This window comes from Gopherus flavomarginatus, chromosome 3 (genome assembly GCF_025201925.1).
Source record: "Gopherus flavomarginatus isolate rGopFla2 chromosome 3, rGopFla2.mat.asm, whole genome shotgun sequence".
Taxonomy (NCBI): Eukaryota; Metazoa; Chordata; order Testudines; family Testudinidae; genus Gopherus; species Gopherus flavomarginatus.
The window spans coordinates 106,845,601-106,870,684 of record NC_066619.1 but is presented as its reverse complement, the minus strand read 5'-3'; the positions used below and the strand labels follow the sequence as shown (position 1 = coordinate 106,870,684).

At 39.2% G+C, this 25,084-nt stretch overlaps 1 protein-coding gene across 6 annotated transcripts in view; it reads left to right on the top strand.

Moving 5' to 3' along the window:
- Positions 1 to 25,084, top strand: part of CNTLN (centlein) — a 256,631-nt gene that overhangs the window by 139,391 nt on the left and 92,156 nt on the right. For all 6 annotated transcript variants that reach the window (XM_050944136.1, XM_050944137.1, XM_050944139.1 and 3 more), the window contains one exon: positions 15,830 to 15,930. In XM_050944136.1, the coding sequence (XP_050800093.1) occupies positions 15,830 to 15,930 (101 nt within the window). The remainder of the gene's footprint in view (positions 1 to 15,829; positions 15,931 to 25,084) is intronic.

Sequence of the window (25,084 nt, the reverse complement as noted above, 5' to 3'; positions counted from 1 at the left end):
ATACAGTACATTATTTCAGACTTCAAACTGTGTATCAGATGTGGATGGAAAGCCACATTTTACAATTCATGCTTTATAAAACCTCATCCTTTCCATCCTCCGGAATGAAAAAATTGCATTGGTCCAAGATCTGAGACTTACTGTATTGAGACCTGGATCAGTATCAAAAAAGCACCATTAGTCCAATTGAACTTTGACAGGTTTTATGCCTGGTATCCTGTAAACTACCAAGGCTAGAAACAAATGCACCTTGTCCTTGAAAAGCTAGGAATCCTAGAGATATCAGGTGCTAACCTCTTTTCAGAACTGAAGGGACAGGAGAAGAAACAAAAAATATGGCAGTTGGAATAACCTGACTTTACAGTATGTCTGTCATCTAAATTACTGAAATATATTTTCATTATTTTTCTTGTTAGTGGATGTTAATTTCATAACATTTCAGTAATGCTATAAAAGTTAACAGGCCAAATCAAGTCAATGGAGTTAGAGGTAGGATGAATAATGCCCCTTATTTGTTCTGTTTGATAGGGCTGTGGTCACTATCCCACATGAAGTATGAGATACTCTTCAAAGATTATATTGCTGTTGACATCAAAAGCAATTCCTGTTTCCATGTTCAGGATCTACATGAGCCCAGTAAAGTTAAGCAGAGACTATATGGGATTTCATCACTCCCTTCCACCCTAAGTCAAATAGCACAGTATTCAAGTTGCCTTTCAAACTTCACTGGGGAGCATGAACCATAGTGTCAGTACAAAAATTAGCTTTTATTTAAGTTGCATAAAACAGCTGAAAAACTTGAGCAGGTTAACATTCAGTATAAGTAATCACTGCTTACGCTGGCACAACTTGTGTTACTCATTGCAAAAATGGCTGCAGAATCCAGCTAAAAATCAGTAGCAATAAAATTAGTTTTGCTTTCAGTAAAGTTAATTTTTCTGTTTTTTTTCTTCTGTTTGAGTACAAATATTGCAGCTAGCCAACTTGTAGCTGAGCATGATTGGTGCCCAACAACAAAAACAATTTTTAAAAATTATCTGGTAAGATATCCATTGGTCAAAAAAAGTGACAATTGCATTGATTGAGAGTGAAATTTTTAAAAGTACTAAATTCACTTAGGATCTTAAATCCCATTGAAAGTAACTTAGGCATTTTTGAATATTTTACTCCAATAGCTCATTTTTACCAATAATATTGTTATATATTTTTGAAATAAATTGCCAGTTATATTTCAGCAATAAACAATATCAGCGAACTGGTGCAGATATATTACTATTTTGTTCTGAGAGTGATCTGGCAAGGCTGATAGGATTAATGACCTACATTACATTATTAAGCCTTCTCTGGCACTCTTGTCACAAGTTTCCACCAGATCTTGCAATTACTTATTAAGTCCTGGTTACCAGATAAACTGTGGTCTCAATCTGTATTTGGAAGTATTTTATCTTAGTGTTTCTCTTATTTTATCCAGACTCTCTTGGTGCAATGATATGGGATTAGCCAGTCTGCTGATTTTTGTTGAAAATACGTAGTCCTGTTAAGCCCCCCTAAACAACCTTAATAGGGTTTTAATTCTGCTTCAAATCTGAAGAGGCAGGTGTTTCTGTGGAAAAAATAGTATGCGGTCATGTAATTAAAGACTGTATTATAATGCATATGCATAAAGAGACTGAATTAAGTCTGCAAGGGAAACCTGAATTCTGACATTGTTGTGGGCAAGACTAGATACCAGGAAAGTAGTTTAGCTAGGCCAAAACTTTATTATCATATCTGGAAAACTATCTGGCAATATCCCAGCAAGTGCAAGGCAATCTATTCTTTTGTAAATCATACCACCTGGGCGAGAGGCTGCCGTAAGTGAAGAGGCTGTGGTAAGTGGATAGCCTCTCCAGAACAGGGATGGCATGGAGTTACCAGCAGTAGTTTTTACCAGGTAACATCATGGTTTTTATTGCTTTGGGGAAAACTAGTTAGTTGCATTTTAAGGCATTTTCTATTTTTAAAACTGGATAATTAATGCACACCACATTATACTTAGTTTTAGGTACATATTCAGACTGTAGTTACATAATGCAGTAGATTTATAGATTAATTTAGGGTTGTACAAATAAAAAGTAAAACTGCAGTCAGTGCAATACTAATGCATGTAATTATATTATTGAACATTGGAACGTGTGTACATTTTGGTTCAGTATTTTCTCAAGAAAATTATACGTCATGACTTATATTTCAGTTTTTAGTAGTATATAAGTAAATGTCAAATATATTCCATTATATGAAAGCATCAGTAATGCAGAGTTGTAGGCTTGAAGCGTGCGGAGTTGCAGATTACCACTCCATTTGGCCATGCAGCATTCCGTAGCAGAAGATAAAGTTTGACGAGGTAGATAAACTGAGCCTATTTGTCAGTTTTGAATGGATGTATCCAAAGTTTGAAAAGACACATTCTGTGCTTCCTGGACTTGCTGGATGCTGATGCAATTATTTCCACCAGTTTCCTGATTTAAAATGGGTTTCATCCAGTGTTTACTAGCAGCCTGTCCTAAACTAGTTTTTCCCAGAAAATTGCCAACACTGGTCCAGAATCTGTTAATTTCACTGTCCTGCTGATACTCAGGCAAAAAACAGACACACATACAAAAACAGGGGGCAGAAATACTGACAGTTTCTGTCTGCAGACTCTGGAAGACAGCACAGTGTCAGTTTACAATGGGTTCTTGATTTTTTTTGAAGGGCTAAAAACATTAAGAGGGAGAAATAATTCTCTCTAGATCCATATGCAGAAGAAGATCCTTGCTGCATGGATCTTCCTATTCTGTGTGGGTTTGTGGGCAAGTGAATGCCTCTTGCACCTGTTCCCCTGCCTTGAACCTTGCACTCTGTCCTCCACCTAAAGGGAATATAGTTTCAGGCTGGATTATCTTCTCTTTCTCTCTCTCTCCTCCTCCCCCCCCCCTCCACTGTTTAGACACTTTTTGATATATAAATTCAAGTATACTAAGAAAGGAAAAATGGTACAAATTAAAAGATTAAACATATAGCTAAGGCTGTAAGAAAATCATGGGCTGCGATTTTCTTGCAGGAACTGCAATCTGCAGTACTCACCACACTTTTGCACAATGCCACTCTCTCAAATTTTGCCTGGCACCCCATACATCATGACCATATGGGGCATAGGCAGATAAGGAAAGAAAGAAGATTGGTTATCAGATGGAATTCTAGGCATCAAATTCCGTCTTCTGTCATCCTTTTGTAAGCTTCAATTGATGCTATATGTTTCTGCTATTTTAATCCTTAATTGTTGGCACATCTTTGGTTTTCGAGCAAGTATTAATATAAAATTTAACGCACACAACTAACTATTGACAGCCATAGGACTATTCTCTTTGTTCATTGTGCGACTGGACAGTGAGGTGGGAGACAATTTTTGTCATCGCTTTGTGCTGGATAGATGTTATAAATCAGACAGGCTTTACTTAACACCCGTAGATATCACTTCCTGCTATTTTTATCCATCAATAAATGAATGGGTCTGGAAATAAGAATGATAGACATATGTTTCTAGATCATGAATCTAAGAAATGAAGATTGACAGATTAGGGAATCTGTATAGTTAAGTACCAGATTTCCTCGGACAAGTAGGACTGCAATTTTTTGTGTAAAGTTTGTAGGTTTAAAATCTTCTTCCTGAAATGAATACCAGTAAATCATCCTGGATAGTTTGAAAGTGCCTAAAATGTAAGTGCTGCTAGTACTTTTTGCTTTACTCTTTCTTTTGTTAGTACTATTCCCAAACATATGTAATGTCTTTTGCTCTCTCACACAGTCTAAATCAAACACCAGCTCCAAGGTTTGCTCTTAACTCCCAACGCGGTTAGTTGACACACAAATATACAGACATGCTATTTGCAGGCAAATATTCCTGAATCATACCATTGTAGGAACAAAGCAATTTTTTTTGTCAAAATATTATTTGATTCTTGAAAAGTCAGATCAGGTTCAGGCCTGTCTCAGGCCCTAACAACTTTTTGGTACAAGAAAAATTCAATACAAGCATACTGATGTGTCAGCCCTGTCCATCTTATTTTGTGACCCCTATTTAAAGATTTTTAAGGGTGAAATTTTTCTTTGTTGTACCTAGCCCATTGAAATGAGTGGAATTAGTCCTGCTGTACCTTAGTGCAACAGAGTAGAATTTTCCCCTATCAGAAGACTCATTGACAGGTAGTAGCAGTGGCTTCTCTCCAAACAGTGGAGGAGCTTGCAACATTGGTATACAATCCTCCTGCAGAGATATATTTATGAAAGATTATGATTTGGAGACACTCCCTCATAAGGGATAGTGTTGTGAGTGTGGGAATTTGGAGATGTGCTCTGTAGGCGGGGGTTGGGAACATTGCATGATTGTGTGCAGCAGTTCACCAGAGATGTTCTCCAGTTTGTTTTATTAAAGTTTTATTCCTTTCTCATTCGCTGGTTTATTTAGTAAACCCCAAGATTGTTACACCTCCGACCTCTTCTTTTATGAAAAAAGGTAATGCTTTTCACTTTGTCTTGTCTTCCTTATAACAAGTCTTAATTAGGATGCTCCCCTCCTCCACCATCTGACCTAAGATCTCAGTGTGGATGGAAATTCTCTGGCACACTTTTTACATCCAGAGGACACTGAAGACCTACTTGTTCTGGATGCAGCAGCTTAGAAAATCCCGTTTCCTCTTCATTATCTAATAAGCTCCCCACTAAAAGATTAAAAAGCCTCTTCAGCCATCCTTTCCTGCACTGACCTTTTCCTGCATTTGGCTTACCTTGCAGCTTGGCAATTCCTCCTTGCCCAATCACATTTAAGGCTAATTTCCTTAGAGTCATGGCCACTTCTGAGGTTAAGAGAAGAGAAGCCTTCCTGACTGAATTCAGCTAGGCAGCCATCTGAGCTCTGTCAGCACCTTCTCCAAGTACTACCACTGGATTTGTTTGTACCAAGGGATGTAGTGTTTGTGAAGAGTGCTCCAAAGGAGTGCAGCCTTAAGGGTGCAATCTTTGGGGAAAGAATTGGCATTCTCTTGGCAGTTCATAACTCCTCTTGAAGTTACTATCTAGTTAGTTCATGTCTGACATGCTATACTTAATACAGCCAAATCAAGTGAGCTTCATTCACAAAAGGTTCCTGGTTGACACTATTTATTTTTATCTATTTCTTTTAATTTCTAATAAGCTCACCTCCATAATAAAAATAAATGAGTCAAATCAACAGTGCAAATGAGGACCCCATCATGCTGTAGAACCCCCGTTTCTCTTGCCATCCCCCTGGCCAAACACCTGGGAAAATGGATAGGCTTTGTATTGTGCCCTGAAGGTCAACAATTTTAGAGCCTTTCAAAGAATGCCTGTACACAAACTTCTGAATTGAATTAGTTTGCTGGATGCAATTTTCTGATTGGACACTGAAAAAAAGGTTAGACCAGATAGAACAATTGTACTTGTCCAGCTATGGAAAAGGGATGATTCAGTCAGTTTTATTTCCTAAAAAAAAATTAATAAAAAAGACTGTACACTAATCCAAGGGCAGTGGTGGAAAATAACATCCTTTTCTTAGATGGTTTTAGCCTTGCACACCAGAGATTCTTGCTCTTGCCACTTTTTTATTGGTGTGTAAGAGAGTGTAAAGAGTTTCTTCTTATCCCACCCTGTTACTTAATGCTGGAATTCTGCTAGGAGCTGCAGGTAAATGTGTGCTGTCTCACTGGGGCAGGTCTGGCTTGTTAGACTTTACCCTGCTGGAGGTGTGGTGGCAGGGCCGCCCAGAGGATTCCTGGGGCCATCGGCGGCAGGCATCTCCGGTGGACCTCCCACAGGCGTGCCTGCGGAGGGTCCGCTGGTCCTGTGGCTCTGGTGGAGCATCTGCAGGCATGCCTGCGGAAGGTCCACTGGAGACGCGAGACCGGCAAGCGGCATGGCGCCCCCTGTGCGGCAAAATTCTAGAGCCGGCCCTGTTCGGCGGCGGGGGGCTTCCGTTCCGGGACCCGCCGCCGAAGTGCCCCGAAGACCTGTGGCGGGGGCCCTCCGCTGGCGAATTACCGCCGAAGCGGGACCCGCCTCCGAAGTGCAGCCTGCTCTTCGGCAGTAATTCGGTGGCGGGGGATCCCTGCCGCAGGTCTTCGGGGCACTTCGGCAGCGGGTCCTGGAACGGAAAGGCCCTCTACCGCTGAATTACCGCTGAAGACCGGGTTGCACTTCAGCGGCAGGTCCCGGTTCGACGGTAATTCGCTGGCGGGGGGTCCTTCCCCCCGGAGCAGAAGGAGCCCCTCACCGGCAAAGACTGGGAGCAGAAGCAGCTCTGGGGCCCGGCCCCGCAAGAGTTTTCCGGGCCCCCTGGAGCAAGTGAAGGACCCCGCTCCAGGAGCCCCAAAAAACTCTCGTGGGGGCCCCTGCAGAGCCCGGGGCCTGGGGCAAATTGCCCCTATTGCCCCCCCCCGGGTGGCCCTGTGTGGTGGTAGCCCTCTGACAGTAAGAGTTAGCATATGGAACAGTCAAGTCCTGAGGGACAGAGCCCTTGAAGCTCTGGCTGGGGTTTATATACAGTAACTCATCACTTAACATTGTAGTTATGTTCTGAAAAATGCGACTTTAAGTGAAACGATGTTAAGCAAATCCAATTTCCCCATAAGAATTAAGTAAATGAGGGGGTTAGATTCAAGGGAATTTTTTTTTCACCAGATAAAAGACTATATTATATCTACATCTATATCTACACACATTATAAGTTTTAAACAAATAATTTAATACTGGTACATAGTGATGATGATTGTGAACCTTGTTTGAGGTGGAGGAGTCAGAGAGTGGGATATTTCCCTTACTGTTAAATGATGAACTAGCAATTGGCTGAGCCCTCAAGGATTAACTCTCTCACTCTGCAAGGCAGCAAGAATTGAGGGAGAGATGCCCATTTCCCTTAAGTATGCTGCTTTGTTAATTAGATCAGTTTGCTGAGACTGCAGCCCTGGTGTGTGCCCCTGCTCTATGGAAGATGGGGTAAGCAGGGTGCAGGAGCAGAGGGGAGAGGGACACCCTGACATTAGCCCCTCTATTTCTTCCCTCCCCCGGCACAGCAAGCAGGAGTCTCGGGGAGCAGCTCCAAGGTAGAGGGCAGGAGCAGCACGTGACAGTGAGGGGGAGTGACACAGGTGAACTGCAGGCAGCTGCTGCACAGGGAACTTAGGGGAGTGGGGAGCTGATAGGGCGAGCTCACTGGGGGGCTCACTCCAAACCCCACCAGCTAGCTGCAACAGGCTGCTCTTCCTGCAAGCAGTAGACAAAGCAGGCCACTGCCAAACAATATTAGAAGGGAGCATTACACAACTTTAAATGAGTATATTCCCTAATTGATCAGCAATGTAACAAGGACCAGGACGACTTTAAATGAGGAGTTACTGTAGTTATTTTGAAATGATCTTCTTTTTTTTTTAATATAACAAAACCCCAGCAAGTGCATATCTTTTGTTTAGAGCAGTGTGGGGGCTCCATATGGTATCTTTATAACCACAGACAATTAAAAATAATGAGTATTCCAAAATTTTGTTCTTTCAATAAAGCATATTATGCCCAAGCTCTGGTTATATGCAGGTGGTAGGAGCACCTATGTATCCTAATAATTTGATAAGTAAACAAGTATATGTTGTAGATGATTTAGTGCTGATTTACAGCTGTTAGTTAGAACAAGTCAGGAGTAAATCAGCTGAAAAACTGGTGCTATAGCTCTCTTTTTTCTGTGTTACCTCTTATAATGCCCTGAAAGAATTAAGTATTGGGGTATCTGGAAAATAACCTAATGAAAGAGATTGTCACCAAGAGTTTTACACCACTGTAAAGGAAAATTCAGAATGATGTATGACAGTGGAAACCATTGAAACTATCATTGTGTGTCAAGATCAGTATCTTTGCAAATGAACCCAATGTCCAGCATAAATTATTAGTGTAGATAGAATTAATATTGTTTGGTTTCAAAATTGCTAACCAATACTGTGGCACAGTAGGAAGAAATAAATGAAGAAAAGGTATATGCAGCGACATGTGTTGTGCTTCCTTACCCCTCCTAGTGCTCTGATGACTTTTGTTGGAACAAAAAGGATGACTTTCATCCAGTTATTGATAGTAATCAAAATGTGTTGATGTTGCATGCAGGATATTTGTCTGCAGAATACAGTATAGTGTTGGGGCTCCACTGTTGATCTACCTTGTTAGCAGGTGTTGGAAGCCTGTAGGGAACTGCTGATGGATTCCTGCTGACTCATTGCACTAGACAGGACTCATTAACTTCACTTTGGCTATAAGGGAGATGGAAGTGACTTTCTGAGCATATAAAGTCTAGGTTCTAGCCCTTGGGGAGAATGCTAAGAAGAACCAAGCCCGGGGAGAAGGTTTGAGCTGGAATTTGTGATTAGTCTCTTTGTGAATGAAACCAAAACCTAAGAAATAGGTGTGTGGAATGTATTTTAAAGCTTCCCCAAGTTTTAACTTTGTTCTCAAAATAGTTAAGAAAACATTTGTATCACATAGATGGAGCTACAAGACGATTATGATCAGATTCTGCCACCCTCACTAATTTTGAATTGTACCATGCTCTTTGAGAAGTCCCATTCATTTCAGTGGAGCTAGTTCCAATAAGCTTCAGGCTGGAATTCAGTGTGCCAGTTTTAACCTATAAAGTCTTAAATGGTTTGGGAGCTAATTACGTGGGAGCTCATTTCTCTCCCTCATGATACACTACCATAGTTGAAAACGGCAGAGGTGCTAAAGCTGGAGGGGGACTTGCTGTCAGGGAGTTCTCTGGAAAGGAGCCTCCAGAACCCATATTTGTTAACTTTCCAGGCATGCTGCAAACCCCATATTTTCCTCCTCTTTGTTAAAGCTGTTGAAGAGGGGTTGGGCTGAGTGAGACAAGTATGTTTAGTGGCAGTCCTTGTGTTTATAATGAAATTTTTAATTTTAGAGAATAAGTGCCTAGAGAACTGGATGAGTTTTTGTAGCTGTGTTTTTAAATTTAGAAGCAATAAATAATACCTGCACAGTAAGGTAATCTTCAGTGTGAGTAAAACTGGTAGGATTTAACCAGAAAGTGTTTGGGGGTGCCCTTTTAGGGATGAAAAGAAAACTTTTGAGACAAACCAAACTGACTTATAGACTACATCCTGACTATTTCTGAAAGTATATAGGGATACAAAGGCTGCCTAGAAGATGAGCATTTGTGCAGAAGTTAAAAAAGAAGTACTCCAAGTATAAACATATAGGTGGGTATATTCAGAAACTGGAGTGCATGTTTGTATGTTGATTATCTCTGCATCAGTGGTGCCATTTTAAAAAGTAACTTTCACTCAAAGCTCTCCAGGACTACAGAACTAAAAGCTGCTGCTTCTCCTAGGCCTCTAGTGACTGTCACCTTCAAGAGATAAAAGGAAAATTTGAAGATGAGGTTTTTAAGAACAAAAGCTATAATTCAAGATGGTGGATCACAGTACTTATATCTATGATTGGTGGCTCTTTTCTGAAGTGATTATGTGGTGATGGCTCTGATTTGTGCTATGATGCTTGTCATCTCAAAACTGGCTAAGCTCACACATTGGTCAAATGCTATGCTGTGGTTTCTTGGTCCAAAAGGATTTTGTATTAACGCTTTAGATCATTGTCTTTCGAATCATTTAAAAGTGTTGTGCCACCTTACCTGGACAATGGTGACTCAAGGGGTTTTGCTACTATTGTAATTGTGGTGATGGGGGTGTGTGTCTTGTTTGTTTATTTGTTTGTTTTTGTTTTGTTGTATTTTTTTTTACAAATAACAGGTCAACTAAAGACTGAAATTTTGGTGGACAAGAAGTAGCACTGTTTTCTCAGGTTCCTGTGCCTTAATCAGTTATGGAGAATTGAAGGAATTGAGGAGTTATTGCACCAAAACATGAGAAATTAGAGAGGGAATGAACGTCCTGGGTCATCATCAGTGGTTTAGGAGAACAATGATAAGTGAGACAATTGCAAAATTAGCACCCACTGATACTCATGCATGCCCCCTAGAATCCACTGTAGGTGACAAAAGTTGTGGCCACATGGAGCAGCATTCTGCATGACTAAATGGAGTTCAATGTTTCCCGCCCTGATAAAAAAAAGAAAGAGAAATGAAGACATTTTCTGCAGAACATTTAGAGTAGACATACTTTTCTGAGCCCATTCAGCTTTACGCTGTAGATCTTCTGGCTCACTGGATTCAAAAGTCAAGTCTCACTTCTGGTCTGTCTTAGTACAACTAGCATGTAAAATTCCTTAATAATTTTGTTAATATTATTAATCATATTTAAGGTTTTGTATACTCTGAGGCACTTTAGACATGAATTATGCTACAAGGGCCTCAGAATGATTCAGCGCTTCATACATCCACATCCTTGAGTCCTGGCCAATCAGAACAGTATTCCTTGTATTGTTTTGTTCTGATATTCTTTCTCAGCATCCAAAAATTCAATTTTTTTTAAATACTGCAAACTTATCTTTAATTGTGCATAGTGAGAAGCTAGAAGTTCTGACAACACTTAAAGAGGTGATTTTGCTTTTTGGTACTGAAGAAGGCAATTCTTTCCTTCCCTCATTTGGAGAAGAGTAGAAATAACTCTAAATCTGAGATGAGGGTGGCGGGACTGGCCTTGAGGGAAGTCTTTATTAGAATTAACTGTAAAATACCTGCTAAAGAAGCTGAGTGAGAGTCTTAAAAGCAGACACTGGTTGGAATGCCCCTGTGGCAGTTGGAAATCTTTTTCTAACCCTGTTTTGTTATGAAAATCAGCTAGTCATACATTATATTCCCTGATTCATGGACATGTTTAACTCACCTAACAGGCTTGATATGCAAGCTGTTGGACAAACGTATGTATGCGATTTGCCCATCACTATTGGATGTATGTAAATACATACTTTACTTTACAGAATCAACTCAAGATTTATTTTTGAAAAATCATGATACAATCCAGGTATCTTGTATAACAGTCGTTCTCTTTGGAAGGGCCCAATCTAACTCCCATTGGCTTTAGTGTGAATCTTTCAATTGATTTTGGTGGGAGTTGGATTGGGCCCCATGGTAGTTTCAAGTACCGAGATGGTTGTGCTTAGCAGCATCCTGCTCACCCAGGTTGTGTGCACACAATCTTGGCAATACTAATTGCTTTCAAAAGAGCTTTGAGAGATACTTCATATATAAAATTAAATTCTGTTCTGTTCTGATGTGTTTGTGTTAAATATTTGGGGCATTTTTCAATATTCCTTAATATGTGAGTGAAGCATCCATCTTGGGTGGAACATAATTAACAGCATATTTCCTTTCCAAAGAATGTTTTAGCATAGTAAAACTGTAAAAAGGTAAAAGGAAATAAAAATAACTAGTAAATAGACCTGTGATCACAGCAGAAACCAACATTTTGGCACATTTCAAAACCTGTTTATATCGCATTCAGGTAAACAAAAACTTGTCCATGTGAAGATCACATGTAGCTATAGTCCAAGCAATTATTAATTAGCTCCAGAATATCACAGCTTTTAAAATGGTTCACCTACTGAGTATTATCATTAGAGATATGATAGTGGACTTTGAATTTAATGAAATTTAACAAAGTTTAGCAGAATGGTTCCTTATTTTCTTTTTATCTAGTTTACTAATGGCTATTACTAGTAATGAATCTCCTTTGCCTAAGGTCTATCATGGATACAGAGATAAGATATTTTATGCATACCCTCAGAGACTGTACTATGCAATTTTGTGTAATTTTTAAAAAAAACCTATAATTTGAATTTATATTCAGTTCTCTTTGCCTATTTATTTAATCAGTTTATCTGTGATTAGGATTATATGTGCAGATCTTTGAAACTTGAATGCCCTTACAGATTTTATCTACTCAGTATGTCAATCTACAGCACAGTATAATTTGTTAAAATAGTTTACAGTATTTAATATTCATTAGCACAGAACCCATACAATTTTTATGTGTTGTAATAGTCTTTGTCCTGGAAGTTTAATGTTTAAAACCATGTTGAGTAATGGTATACACTACATAAAACAAATATAACCATGACTTTAAAATGTAGCAGCAACCTTAACTGTTTTAGGAGAATAGTAGCTATATATGTGTGAATTTACCCCAGGCTCATAACCTGGGAATCATCTTTGACTCCTCCTTTCTCTTTGAGCTGCACATCCCAGCTATGTCCAATCTAGCCATTTCTTCCTCCATAACTTTTCTGAGATCCAAGCTCTTTCTAACCACACAGTGAAAAACATTTTTCAGGTCCACATTTCTCATCTGGATCACAGAAACCTCTCCAGCCTCCCCGATAATTGCTTTGCCACCTCTAGTAATGTATTTAAAACCCGGTCATCTTTCTTGCCTGATCTTCTATGGCGCTCTGCTCTTTGAAGCCCTCCACTGGCTCCACCTCTTCTGCCATATCAAGTTCAAACTTCATGTGCTCTCCTGCAGGACATCTCACAGCTCTTCCCTCCCTATTTATCTGCTCTTTTCTTTTACCAGCTCAACCCCCCATCCATTTTGCATTGTGTTTCATGTCCTTGCATCACTTCTATGCTCCTCTTAGCAGCCACCTTTGTGCCTTCTTTTATGCTCCTTCCTTTGCATGTAATAGTATCTCAGATTTCATCTGTAACCTTCTCTTCCTTCAAATTCCACTTTGGTCAGGTATAGTTAAAAACCTTTGGGTGCCACCACAAGATCAAATAATAAATAAGAATATTGAATGCAATGTGTTAAAGCTATGCAATTTAAATAAAAAGGGTAGGAACTGGGAGAAGTTAGGGTTCCTAGCGCAATGTTAACTCTGCAATATTGAGCATCCTGTATATTTTCTGGCATGGCATATATTTAACAACTGAAACAGAAACGTAGAAAAAAACACTGGAAAATAGTACATATGTACAACATGACCAAGTTAACATTGTCATGAGATGCTTAAAGCTGAACTGAAAAGTCAAAAACCAGATTCCCTTTTACTACTACTATTTTATGAAGTATAAAATAGACTACCTCAAAGATTTTTAAAGTAATTTTTCTTTTGCCCTTTTTAATATTAATACTATCAGGTTCTCATGTTTCTGAATGTCTATTGCAATATGATAGGATTGCTTGTAGAGTGATGCCATACAAGGATATAACTTGAGCTGCAGTTCCTCCCATTGACTGACAGGTGAGGGGATACTGAAGATCAACAGTGTAAAAGTGGCATCTCTTTTTTTCTTCAGTTGTTCAGAGTCTGCTGTGACATTAGAAGGAAGATTGGTATTGTCATCAAAGGAGAAAAGTTAGAAAATTACTGGGTTGGTCTTTTGTTTTCATTTAATTAAAGCTTAGAGTTTGTGGAATATTGCAGAAATATAGCAAAATTCGTGGAAAGATCCTAAAGTTGTGGAACCCATGATTTTATTGCCACAATAAGAATGGGCCCAAAATTTGTGTCATATTCAAAACCAACAGTTCTTTTGGAATATGTTCAGCTTTGACAATTTTTTTGATGCTAGTGGCTGGAAGCTGAAGGAGGCATATGCTGACGTTGAGTTGAGAGCTCTTCCACATTTCAAGCTACAATCAGGTGGCATTAGTGCAGAAAAATTCTTCAGAGAGACTTCTTTCACACTATTGTAGACTCTTCAAAGGGTCAGCCTCTCAGCTTCTGTTAGTGCTGTGGATCTTTTGAGAGTCTATAAACACCCTGCCGTTTGTTCACCACTTGTTCAGTGAAACAGAAGAATTCCACACACACACAACTGCCTTTGAGATAGTATCAAAACCCAATATGGTTCTCTATTCCAGGGTTTGATTTCTTAATTGAAAATATATCAAACAATCCAATATTTTTATGTTTATACTTGTCTATGATAGCCACAGCATGTATTAGCTTCTCTTCCAAAATAACACTGGGATCTCTTATTCACAATATCTAAGCTTTGAGGCTGCCTTCCTTTCTTTCTGGTTACAGTAGATTAGTATTCTGCATTATCCCACAGCTTATTTTTGATTCCTGGAGTGAAAGGATTGCAGGGGCAGTACAGTCATCTCTGGATGAAGGGAGACAAAGTGCCTCGTGTCACTAGAATCACTTTGGTCAATCTAGAATCAATGTGGATGGGCTTTGAAGAGAATCCTATCCAGACTTCACTGGAGTACGGTTGCTATGACATGGAGCCTTGAAAAGGGGACCAGTGGGGGATAGTTTGACAGAAGATCCTGCATTGAGAACCCTTGGAAAATAATATATGAACACTTCTTTAGAGCTCTATTTATTAGCATTTTTAACAGAGGGAGGAGGAGGAGAATAACCAGGGTATAGTTGTGCCTGCATATTACATTTGCAAGCATGTTAAAAAGCATTTGTGTGCAGCTCTTAAATAGACTTCAGGTCGGGAAATATTGTTAAACATTGCAATTTTCTACTACTAAGTTATCAAGATAGTTTTGGAACAATTGGTATGGAGGCCAAGGGAGCTGCTTCATTTTAAGTCTTGTTCATCCCATGTCAATGATTCCTATCTACTCTGTATACTAAAGGCCTCATAAATGATGTTGGAAAGACATATGTCTGCAAACAGTCATGGTAAAAAGATACACCATTAACTGTATTTGCTTCCATGCCGTCCTCATTTTCTGATATTCAATACTGAGCGTATTGTATACCAGAGATGTAAAGACTATCCATCAGTTGTTTTTTCTATTATTTCTGCCAATTACCATAAAATTGATCACTACGAAAATAGAAAAGTTTGAAAATGTGACATTCTAGTATCGGAATATTGAATTTATTCAGTCTTTTCCAGGAGATAAGGCTAAGCAACAGTCTGTATCTTCAGATAATTTAAACATTTAGAAATCTGTTCTATGCCAACTGAATAGAGATATGATTTGTACCTCCCAACACTTGTGGCCCTGAGTAAGTATATGAACAATATAATCATGGGCAGTAGAACTGTAAAAGGCCTATTATTTCATCTAAACCATTCCCTTGCCAGTGTGGGAGCGATCCGTGAATACATCTTCTGAATGCTTTTTACACTATATAGAAATACAGTTTTACATCTACTTCATTCCCTTCTTTCACTAATTAAGCATGTAGGACCTGATGAAAGCATCTAGGAATGTACTTAACTTTAAGCACGAGTAATCTCATTAGTTTCAATGAGACTGCACATGTGCCTAAACCCTATGCTAGATAGGGACTTTAAAATTTATCAAACAGAAACTCTGCCTTTCTCTATCCCCTTCAATCCTCTCTTATTCATTTACTTGCATTTTGTCAATCCCTGAAACTCTTTCACGCCACGCCCATTTGCTGCAATCCCCTTTGAAAACCTCCTAATATTCTTCACCTCCTCTTCATACCCTGTATGTGTGCATATATGTGCCTATATAGATAGATGGGCCAAATTTTCATTATGCTAATGCCCCTTTGTCAAAGTGTCATAAAGGGGTTTCAGCATAAATGAAAATGTGATCCCCATATGAATGTATATACTTAGAAGGGAGGAGCTGAAACCACTAATGTACGTAAAATTGCAAAATCTATATCTGAGTTTTGTGAATTTACTGGCAATTGTGTTATATCAGTTTCTACTTACAGTAGCAAGGACAAAAGTATCTACATTCTAAAACAAAAGCATCTGTATTTAAATCATATATGTTCCCTTGCCAGTAATATTTATTTTGATATGTTCTTCATTTAATTTTGTTTCATATTTTTATTAGGATGTGTTTGGCTGTTTCTCTGTACCTTCTTATTTGCCTATGCTATTTTGTAGATTGAATCTTGAAGAAGAATTAGATCAGATGAAAGTACGTAGATCTATGGATAAGGCTACAATACAAGAACTGAATCTGTGTCTGCAACAAGAAAGAGAAGGTAAAAAAATTCTAATTATATAATATTTGATTAGAAAGAAAATATTTTATTTGGGTTTTCTTTTCTCTCAATATTTTTTTTAATTTCTGATTTGGAATTCTGCCGACACATATATGTTCTTTTTTTAAATGTACAGTTACACTTTTTTAGTTCTCTACATGATTCATAAACTAGTAATCATTCATTCTAAAAGGAAATAGTTTTCCAAAACTTTGTATCCTGAGAATTCAAGATGACCAGTGCAGTGTCCAGATACAAATGTTATAAAATCTGCAATATAAGATTTAGAATGTTTATGGCATCCCAATAACCAAATTAATTTAGACAGGAACCAAAATGGTGGAAATATATGAAAATGATTCCCACAAGATTGCTTCTGTTTCTGTATCCTTGCCACGTCACTGTTCCTATCCTCATCCCCCTACTTTCACCCTCTGCTTTACTTGAAATATCTAGGGACTACAGTGAGGTTCAAGAGCACTCATTTTAGTAGGACAGTCACTGCTTTTCTAGAAGGTTCCTGAAGCTCAGCAGAACCAGTGGGGATATCCCACAGGTCTCAATGTGAAGAAGCCCCGTTTTGGGGAACTGCAGTATTAGTGAGTAGCCTAATTTTTCCTTTTTGTCTGCTGCTGGCTGCTTTCCATTTCTATTTTTGCAGAAATGTTGGCCAGGTTGGTAAAACAAAATAAAGTAACATTTTTTAAAAAGCGTATGTTTTACAACCAGGCACGCAGTTCCAAAAAAATCTGTGAAAGCATCCAGCTGCTAAAAATGGCAAGTGGCTGGATTCTCACCTGCTTTCTAGTTCCTATTTTCATCAAAACAGACAGGGAGGACTGATTTAAATCAAGGCGATTTAAATTGCTAAGTGGAAAGCTCGAATTAAATAATTGATTTTAATCAACTTTTCCATTTCTATTTCAGTTATTTTCTAAAGAAAGATGCATTCTCATTGGTTGATATAACCATTAGTTGTAAATCAACATAATTTAAATAGAGCCTTTACATTCGATTTGATACATCATTTTGCTACTTAGGAGGCTACACCATAACTATATACATTTATTTAAGCAATTATATAGCTTAATATTTTCAGATTGTTATTTATTTTACATTTTTAGTATGTTAGAAAATGATGAATGATATATTGCTTACTTACTGGATAATTAACTTTTTGCTTATGATTATACAGAAAAGCAGCCATTACTTCCAAGTTTTTGAGAGACTCATGGATTCAGTGTATTTACTTTCTATTTAAATGTTTTAAAAGATTATAATAAATTTAGGCTTTAATAATTTTGTATTAAATTCATATGTCATTTTAAACAGGTTGATTTTTCAAAAGAAAACTAAGCAAAATCAAAGAAATCTTTTTGAAATAAAAAATCTGTTTTTTTAAAAAGAGTTTTAAAAATCATCAATTTTTATCTACCCTGAAAACACATATTGAACTGGAGGAAATAATGTAAGGATTTAAAATATTGATTTAAAAATCACTCACCTTGTTTTTTCTAGTTTAGTCCACCTTCAAACAGAACCAGGAATGGAAAGGCAGATAGCAGCTAGGAGTGAGCTGGCTGACTGTTGAACAATAACGGTGTCACTTTCTAAAAAAATTCAGACCTCAGGAATTGTAAAGTCTTCTAAAGTATTTAGTACTTGGATGCTTAAAAGAACCCCAAACCTTTACAGAATAAAACGTCTTTATTTTATGAAATATATATTCCTCTCTCCTTAAAGAAAATTATACACAAATTTCAGACTACGCCAATACAATGGTCACTTGCATGTCTAAGGTGATTGAAAACAAAAGGTTAAACACAGTCGAGTTGTGTGAGTATTCAGTTTAATTGCATTTCCTATCAATTGTTGTTGCTTACCTGAACACTATAAATATTAATATTTTTTTCTAGAGATAAGTAGCTGGCTTAAATCCCAGGATATATTTTAAGTGAAAAGTCTCATTAGTGTGTCAGAATGAATTTATTACAGCTTTGTGAAGGTAATGTTTACAGTTCAGTCTCAAAAATGACTCACTCATCCACACTACAATGATGAGCTGCTTCTCTTGTGCTCCTCCTGGACACTTTAGAAGGTGCAGAACAGGAGAGAACCTGGTGTAATAGACAGTTTTGCACAATGTTTTCTGGTTGAACTCCTAGTAGCTTGGAGCCATAGAAAACTTGATGTTTATAAAGTTTCCTATGCTAACTGAATTTTAATGGTGTGATGGAGTGTACAAGATTTATAGTGACCATTGAAGGGGGGTCTCCCTACCCTGCTGATGATCCTTGGAAAGCTTTTGTCAAGACAGACAATGATTGTTTTTAGTTAAAGCCCAACAAAGATTTTCAGCATTGACTAAGAGGCACAGCCATACAGGCAGAAATTAGAGGCAACTAAGTCTAGTAAAGTGTAGAAATGAACCTTGTTAAAGTTTAGAACCATGAGATGATTGTTTGGAAGTTAGGACAGAGGGCTTGAGAGATACTTGTAGATACTTCTGTTTGTTGGTGAGTTTGTTTGGGGGTCTTTTGTGTGTGTTTTAGGGTTTAAACCACATATGGGAATTATCCATCTACATGGGGCTTTTCAGTTTTGTGTTTTGTTTGGAAAAGAATCTTTTAAAAAAATTCATAACCCTGAAATCCCAGATTGGGGAGAGTGAGTGTTTCTTTTTTGGGGGGTGCAGGGGGCAGTGGAGGGAAGTTGTTTTTAAGTTTAAACTTTCTAGATTCTCAGACTATGCCCTACTACAAATTGTTCCTTGTTTTCTTCTTTTAAAAAAAGAAGGGAGTTTGCAGATCGAAAACTTAGGTGGGAGTCCTGCAGTTACAGACCTCCTCCTGTGTGCAGGACAGGAATGCAATTTCTGGATGCGTCCTAAAGTGCGCAGAAGAGGAGCTCTGCTGCCACAGAAAGATGGGCAAATAAGAGCATTCTTTTTGTGTACCTTAGGAGGCAAGCTCATAGGTAGGTGTCGAGTTTCCTAAGCTCCACTGGAGCAGGGAACAAAGGTATACATATTATACATATTACAGCCCTACCAAATTCATGGTCCATTTTGGTCAATTTCACAGTCATGGTATTTAAAAAATCATAAATGTCATGATTTCAGCTATTTAAATCTGAAATTTCACAGTATTGTAATTGTAGGAGTTCTAACCCAAAAAAGGAGCTGGGGGGCGGTCTCAAGGTTATTGTAGAGGGGGTTGTGGTACTGATACCTTTACTTCTGTACTGCTGCTGGCAGCGGTGCTGCCTTCAGAGTTGAGCAGCTGGAGAGCAGTGGCTGCTGGCTGGGATCCCAGCTCTGAAGGCAGAGCCACCCCCAGCAGCAGCACAGAAGAATGGCATGATATGGTATTATCACCCTTACTTCTGCACTGCTGCCTGCAGAGCGGGGTCCTTAGTCAGCAGCCGCCACACTCTGGCCGCCCAACTCTGAAGGCAGCAGAGAGACGCAAAGGTGGCATGATATAGTATTGTCACCCTTACTTCTGCAGTGCTGCTGGCAGGCGCTGCCTCCAGGGTTGGGTGCTCGGCCAACAGCTGCCGCTCTCCAACCACCAAGCTTTGAAGGCAATGGAGAGGTGAGGGTGGCAATATCCCAATTCCCCTAAAATAACCTTGCAACTCCCTTTTCGATCAGGGCCCCCAATTTGAGAATCCTGATCTCCTCCATGAAATCTGTATGGTATAGGGTAAAAGCACACAAAAGACTAGATTTCACGGGGGGAAACCAGATTTCACTGTCCATGATGTTTTTCATGGCTGTGAATTTGGTAGGGCCCTATGTATTACACTTTGTTGGGTAAAATGTTACGTATTAGCATCTGGCTGCATATGTTTCCCCGGTTGGCTTCTATGACAGATAGATATTAATCACAACCTAAATTTCACCACTTTTGAGAAAATTTGAGGTGAACCCATTCAGTCATTCAGTAATTTGAATGACTTAAGTCATTTTTTAAAGTGTGGGGCTGGTGTCTAGCTTTTCTCAGCGTCCCCTCAGAAATAACTCAATTTTAACTGTTCATACTTTCAACAGAAGTAGATTTAAAATAACAGCTGTAGGAGATTTTAAATTAAGGTTTTTAAATAACATTATTGAAAAATAAGCAAATAATGATAATAATCATTTTTTAATATTGCATGTTATGTTCTTTTACACACACACACACACCATGGGGGTCTAACCTTCAGTTTATCTGAAAAAATGAACACAGCTTTAACTATGGAGTCAGACAGCACCTTCAGAATAATAAATATATTTATATACCTACACCTACACACATGTGCTACAGTGATAGTAACACAATAAAAGCATGTTTAGGATCACAGAAGGTGATGTGTAACAGTTCTGTGTACAGTTTTGCACAGTAATTAAACACACAAATTAGATTACATGTTTTAGTTTTTAAAGTTCATCATTTGTACTAAAGTAAATCTCACTTATAAATCACTTAGGCCATGTCTACAGTAGCAGGCTTACAACTTCACAGCTGTATCAATACAGCTGTACCGCTGTAAGATCGCTTGTGTAGCTGCCCTATGCCAATAGAAGAGAACTCTCCCATTGACATAATTAGCCATCTCCAGTGAGTGGCGGCAGTGGACATGGCACCATACACACCAGCACTTCTTTCGGTGTAAGTGATGTTGCTCAGAGGGATGTTTTTATCACATCCCTGAGTGACATAAGTTATAGCAACAAAAATGCCAGTGTAGACATAGCCTTAGTTTAAACTGTTCATTCAGCAGAAGTAGTTCTATGAAAAAAAACTAGCAGAAAGAGCAGCAGAAGTGAGGGAGAACAAATACCACTGACAGAAGAATAGTTTTAATTCTGGAGTTAGCAGTCCAGAAGCAAACCATTTTAGGAGGAGAAGTTTAAAACTATTTTCTTTGAAGGTAGATTATAGCCTGTCTAGTCTTTCCCATTATCCTTCACGTACTGAGATAAATTAGCTAACAATTCCTATTTCCGGGACTATTCCACCTCATTTATGATGATTGTGCATAACCAAGAAGTAAATGAAAGAAAGCCACATGGATTGATTCCATAAAATACGTAGAAGAAAACTATATTTTTAAAATAGAAAAATAAAATCTATAGTAAGAAATATTTTTGTCAGTGTTTTATGTAAGGGAAACTAAATGTAAATAAACTAAGTTATTTAAGTATTCTCATAATACTCCTTTTAATTTTGTAGATGTAAGCCAGTTTATCATTCAGAATAAAGACAGACTTTTTCCCCTAGAGATTGTCTCTTAGTGTATGTCTACACTGCAACGTAAACCCAGGTTGAGCCCAAGATCAAGCCTAACCCCCTTTGTATCTACACTGCAATTCCACTAACCCAGGGCTCAGACCCAGGATCCCGGGACCCTGCAGGCTGAAGAGTCTGAGCTTGAGTTAAGCCAGGGCTTGGGGTCCAACCCCGCTTGCTTTGCAGTGTAGACACAGCCACGCTTGACTCGGATCCTAGGACTCAGCTGGAATTGTATCCCACATTTCCAAGGAACAACTTTCTTAATCCTCTGTGTCCCAACTATCTGTAACCTACTCTATTGAAAATGGAATTTTGCAAATGGCAGCAGATTAGATCAGCATTAACATTTTCTCTTTTGATCACCTATCTGCAAGCATGCTATCAGAGAGCCTCCTGGGTTTGCAATGGAGAGTGAATTGATCAAGCGTTTTGCAAAGTGAGCTGCTTCCTGGTAACATGCAGGGTTGGTAGTAAAATTTTCTGACAGTGCAACACAGTCCTAGGGCTAGAGTGGCCATGTTACTGGATGTGAGGGCGCTAAGGACTCTGGGATATGGTTACTTGGGCTCAGAGATTATTCATTGCAGTGTGGATACCAGCGCCCTAGGTTCAAGCACAGATTAGAAAAGTCTTAATATAGGGTGAAAATACAATCTAGACGCTCAAGCCAAGGGTTCCTTAAAATGGGTCAGCTGACTCAAGTCCCACAAACCTTAGGCTTACACTGCAGTGTAAACATACGCTTATTTGAAAACTAATGTTCCACTTTCCTAGTCAAATCAATATGAAATGTACCTTGTACCATATGTTAGCAATATTCATGAACAGGGTGATTCAAATGTATGAGTATATGCTTTTTGATGTGCCTCAAATAAACACTAAGAGGTGGTGTCCCTTCAAAATTAGCTTGATGTGGACATGGAAATAATGAGTGTGACAGATAATGCAACCACATGCAGTACCTTTGGGAACTATATTGTTCTCAATTTATGAATGTTCCATGTATCGTTCTGAGCTAGGGATTGTGTCCTCCTGGGGGAGGGTTACTACAGCTCCTCCAGGAACTAAAAACCGTGCGGGTGATTATTGCAATCCCTAGAATTGTACACAACTCCAGAGCAGTACCTGCCCCTGTGGTGGTTTGCAGATATTGGCTCCAACAAATACCAGAAGCCAAGGATTCAAAGAAAGAGCTTTTGGTATAAAAGGGCCAGCTTGAACAGAGAGAGGGACTTTTATTGGGGTGAGGGAGGGAATGGACCTGACCTTTGGTTCAAGGCTGGATCCAACCCTACTGATGGGTTGGAAGGACTTGACTCTGCCATTGTCCCCAGAGGACTGATGAGCAACTTCTGGTATGTTTAATATGCATCTAGATCTTTTATTGTTGTATATGTTTTCTCTATATGCTTTTGTCCTTAAATATATGTACTCTGCTTTGACAGAGGTGTTTGGGTTGCTAATAAATCACTGACACTGTTCTTGGAGAGAAACTAAAGAGTAGACACTGGATGTTTGTCAGACATGCTCAGGATAATCACAGGGAAATGCAAAGGGACTGCAGCCTAAAAACCCCAGTCAGAAGGGAGTGGGATGTGGGTCTCTTCCCAGAGAGAGGGGATGGCTGGAGGCCCAGGACCTGAGGGGCATTTCTGGAGCAGACCACAGAGGACAGTTAAAGGTACAGTGAGACTTGAAACTATGACAGTGAGAGACACATGCTATAATGTGGTTAAATGCAGAAAGACTGAAACTCCATTAATAACTATTCTCTAAGTAGAGTAATTAACCCAAGTTACCTGGCAGGGTTGTTCCAGTGCAGGTTAGGCACCAATGGCCCTTGATGTACTGTAAGCCTGAGCATAAGTGTGAAGGCCATGCCCATTCGAAAGTCTTTGGCATGCGATGTGACCATGACTGGATATAGGTTTCCTGATCTCCTCTCCTCCTATTCACTGGAGGCAGCAGAGAGAAGATGAGGGGAACAGCAAGCTGCACTGGACATAGAAGCATATTCACCACTTCGCAATCTGTGCTGAGGAGTAAACCTCCAAACAATTCACTTAGTTACAGGGTCCTCAATCACACTTTCTAAACTACCGAGCCCACCAAAGTTGCTAGTTGTGCAATTTTACAATTGTAATGTAAATCCCTCATCCCCTTCCTTTCCCTCCTCTCCAGTCCTGGATAACCTGGATGCCAGGAAGATGGGAAAAAAAAAACCACATAGCAACTTGACAGTTTTCTAGATAGCCAGTTTTGGGGTCTAGAAGGGATTTTTCCTATCAGCCTAGCCCCAGCAACATAGGAGATCCAGTAACTAGGATAAGGGTGGGGCTGAAATGGGAGCCTACAATGGCTACCCCATCTGGGAAGCAAACTGTACACCCCCCACCACCACCAGACAGGAGGCAGTAACCCAGCCTCCCACACCATCTCTGCTGCCCAGTGGCAGTGGCAATAGACAAGAGAAGCAGTAGAGCCTGGAACTAGCTGCAGCATTCCACCCCCACCCCTTCTGTCTTTCCACACCATGCAGCATGAGGAGGAGGGGGTTGGTAAGAAGAAGGTTGGTGAGGAGAGTGAAGCAATTGTCCCGACCTGCCAAAGATGAAGTGTGGAGGAGTAGAGAGGGGCACATGGAACACTCCCTCAGCTATTCTCCCTTTGCTTTATCCCTGAGGGTATTTCCACTGGTCCTGACCCCACCAGTGCCCCATGCTGACTAGCAAGGTGAGCATTAGTCCTGGACGTTTCATTGATTTGTCCAAACTAAAATCTGTAAGACACTTTTTTTCACTCGTTGTCTTTCTTTTTAAACTGCTAATTCGTTTACTGCATGAGTATGCGTCTGATGACTATCTGCTTCCTAATGGTGAAATTGTATTGCTGTTACTGTTGTATTACCATTCCTGCAATCACCTCAAAACCAGATGTGCTGATTTTAAATAAAATGAAGTATTCAGTTCAAAAGGTGTTTGTTCATTCTGTTTTCTCAGTGGGACATAATTATGCTATCACATATGACAGTTGTCACTTTATAATTGAAGACTGGATTCTATGGCTTCTGAGTGTCCCTGACTCAAGAGTTTTACTTGGATCTGCCACAGATGAGCATATGTGTGCTAGGTAGGCAGATATGAAAGTGACTGCAGTAGCAGGCAGACAGACAGACAAGCTCTAGGCAGTGTTTTCTTTCATGGCCAGGGCCAGCTCTAGGCACCAACATTCCAAGCATGTGCTTGGAGCGGCACTTTCGAAGGGGCGGCCCTCTGGCTTTTTTGTTTGTTTGTTTGCTTTGGCAGTGGCACTCCGGCCCCCCCTTTTTAATTAATTATTTATTTATTTTTGCTTGGGGCAGCAAAAAACCTGGAGCCAGCCATGTTCATGGCCACACTAATTTCAGTGAACCATTATGTAACAACACAGGGATGGAATAAATTTATTTTTTGCTTGTTAGAAATGGCCATGCCTCCGTAGCCTGTAGCTTCTCTTTAATTTGTGTTGCTACTGACGTCTATAATATTCCTTAATTTGTGCAAATAATTCTTTCAACAATCTTCCAGCAGTATTGTGGATTCTGTGTATGTAGATACAATATACTTATTTGTGGCTATTGGTGCAATATTTATTTTAATATATCTAACTTTGTAATAAACATAATTTGTCCTTTGATCAGTATATTTGACTAGAAAAATCACCTTATTTTTAGTGGAATACAGTTAATATGGATATAAAAGCTACTATAGACATTCAAATGAGTGAATATTTAGAAAAAGATTTAAAGTATTTCCATATGAACTTTATGTGTTACTTAAGAATGTTGTAAATATATGCAGTTCCACTGTGCTGGGGGACTGTACTTGGAAATAACA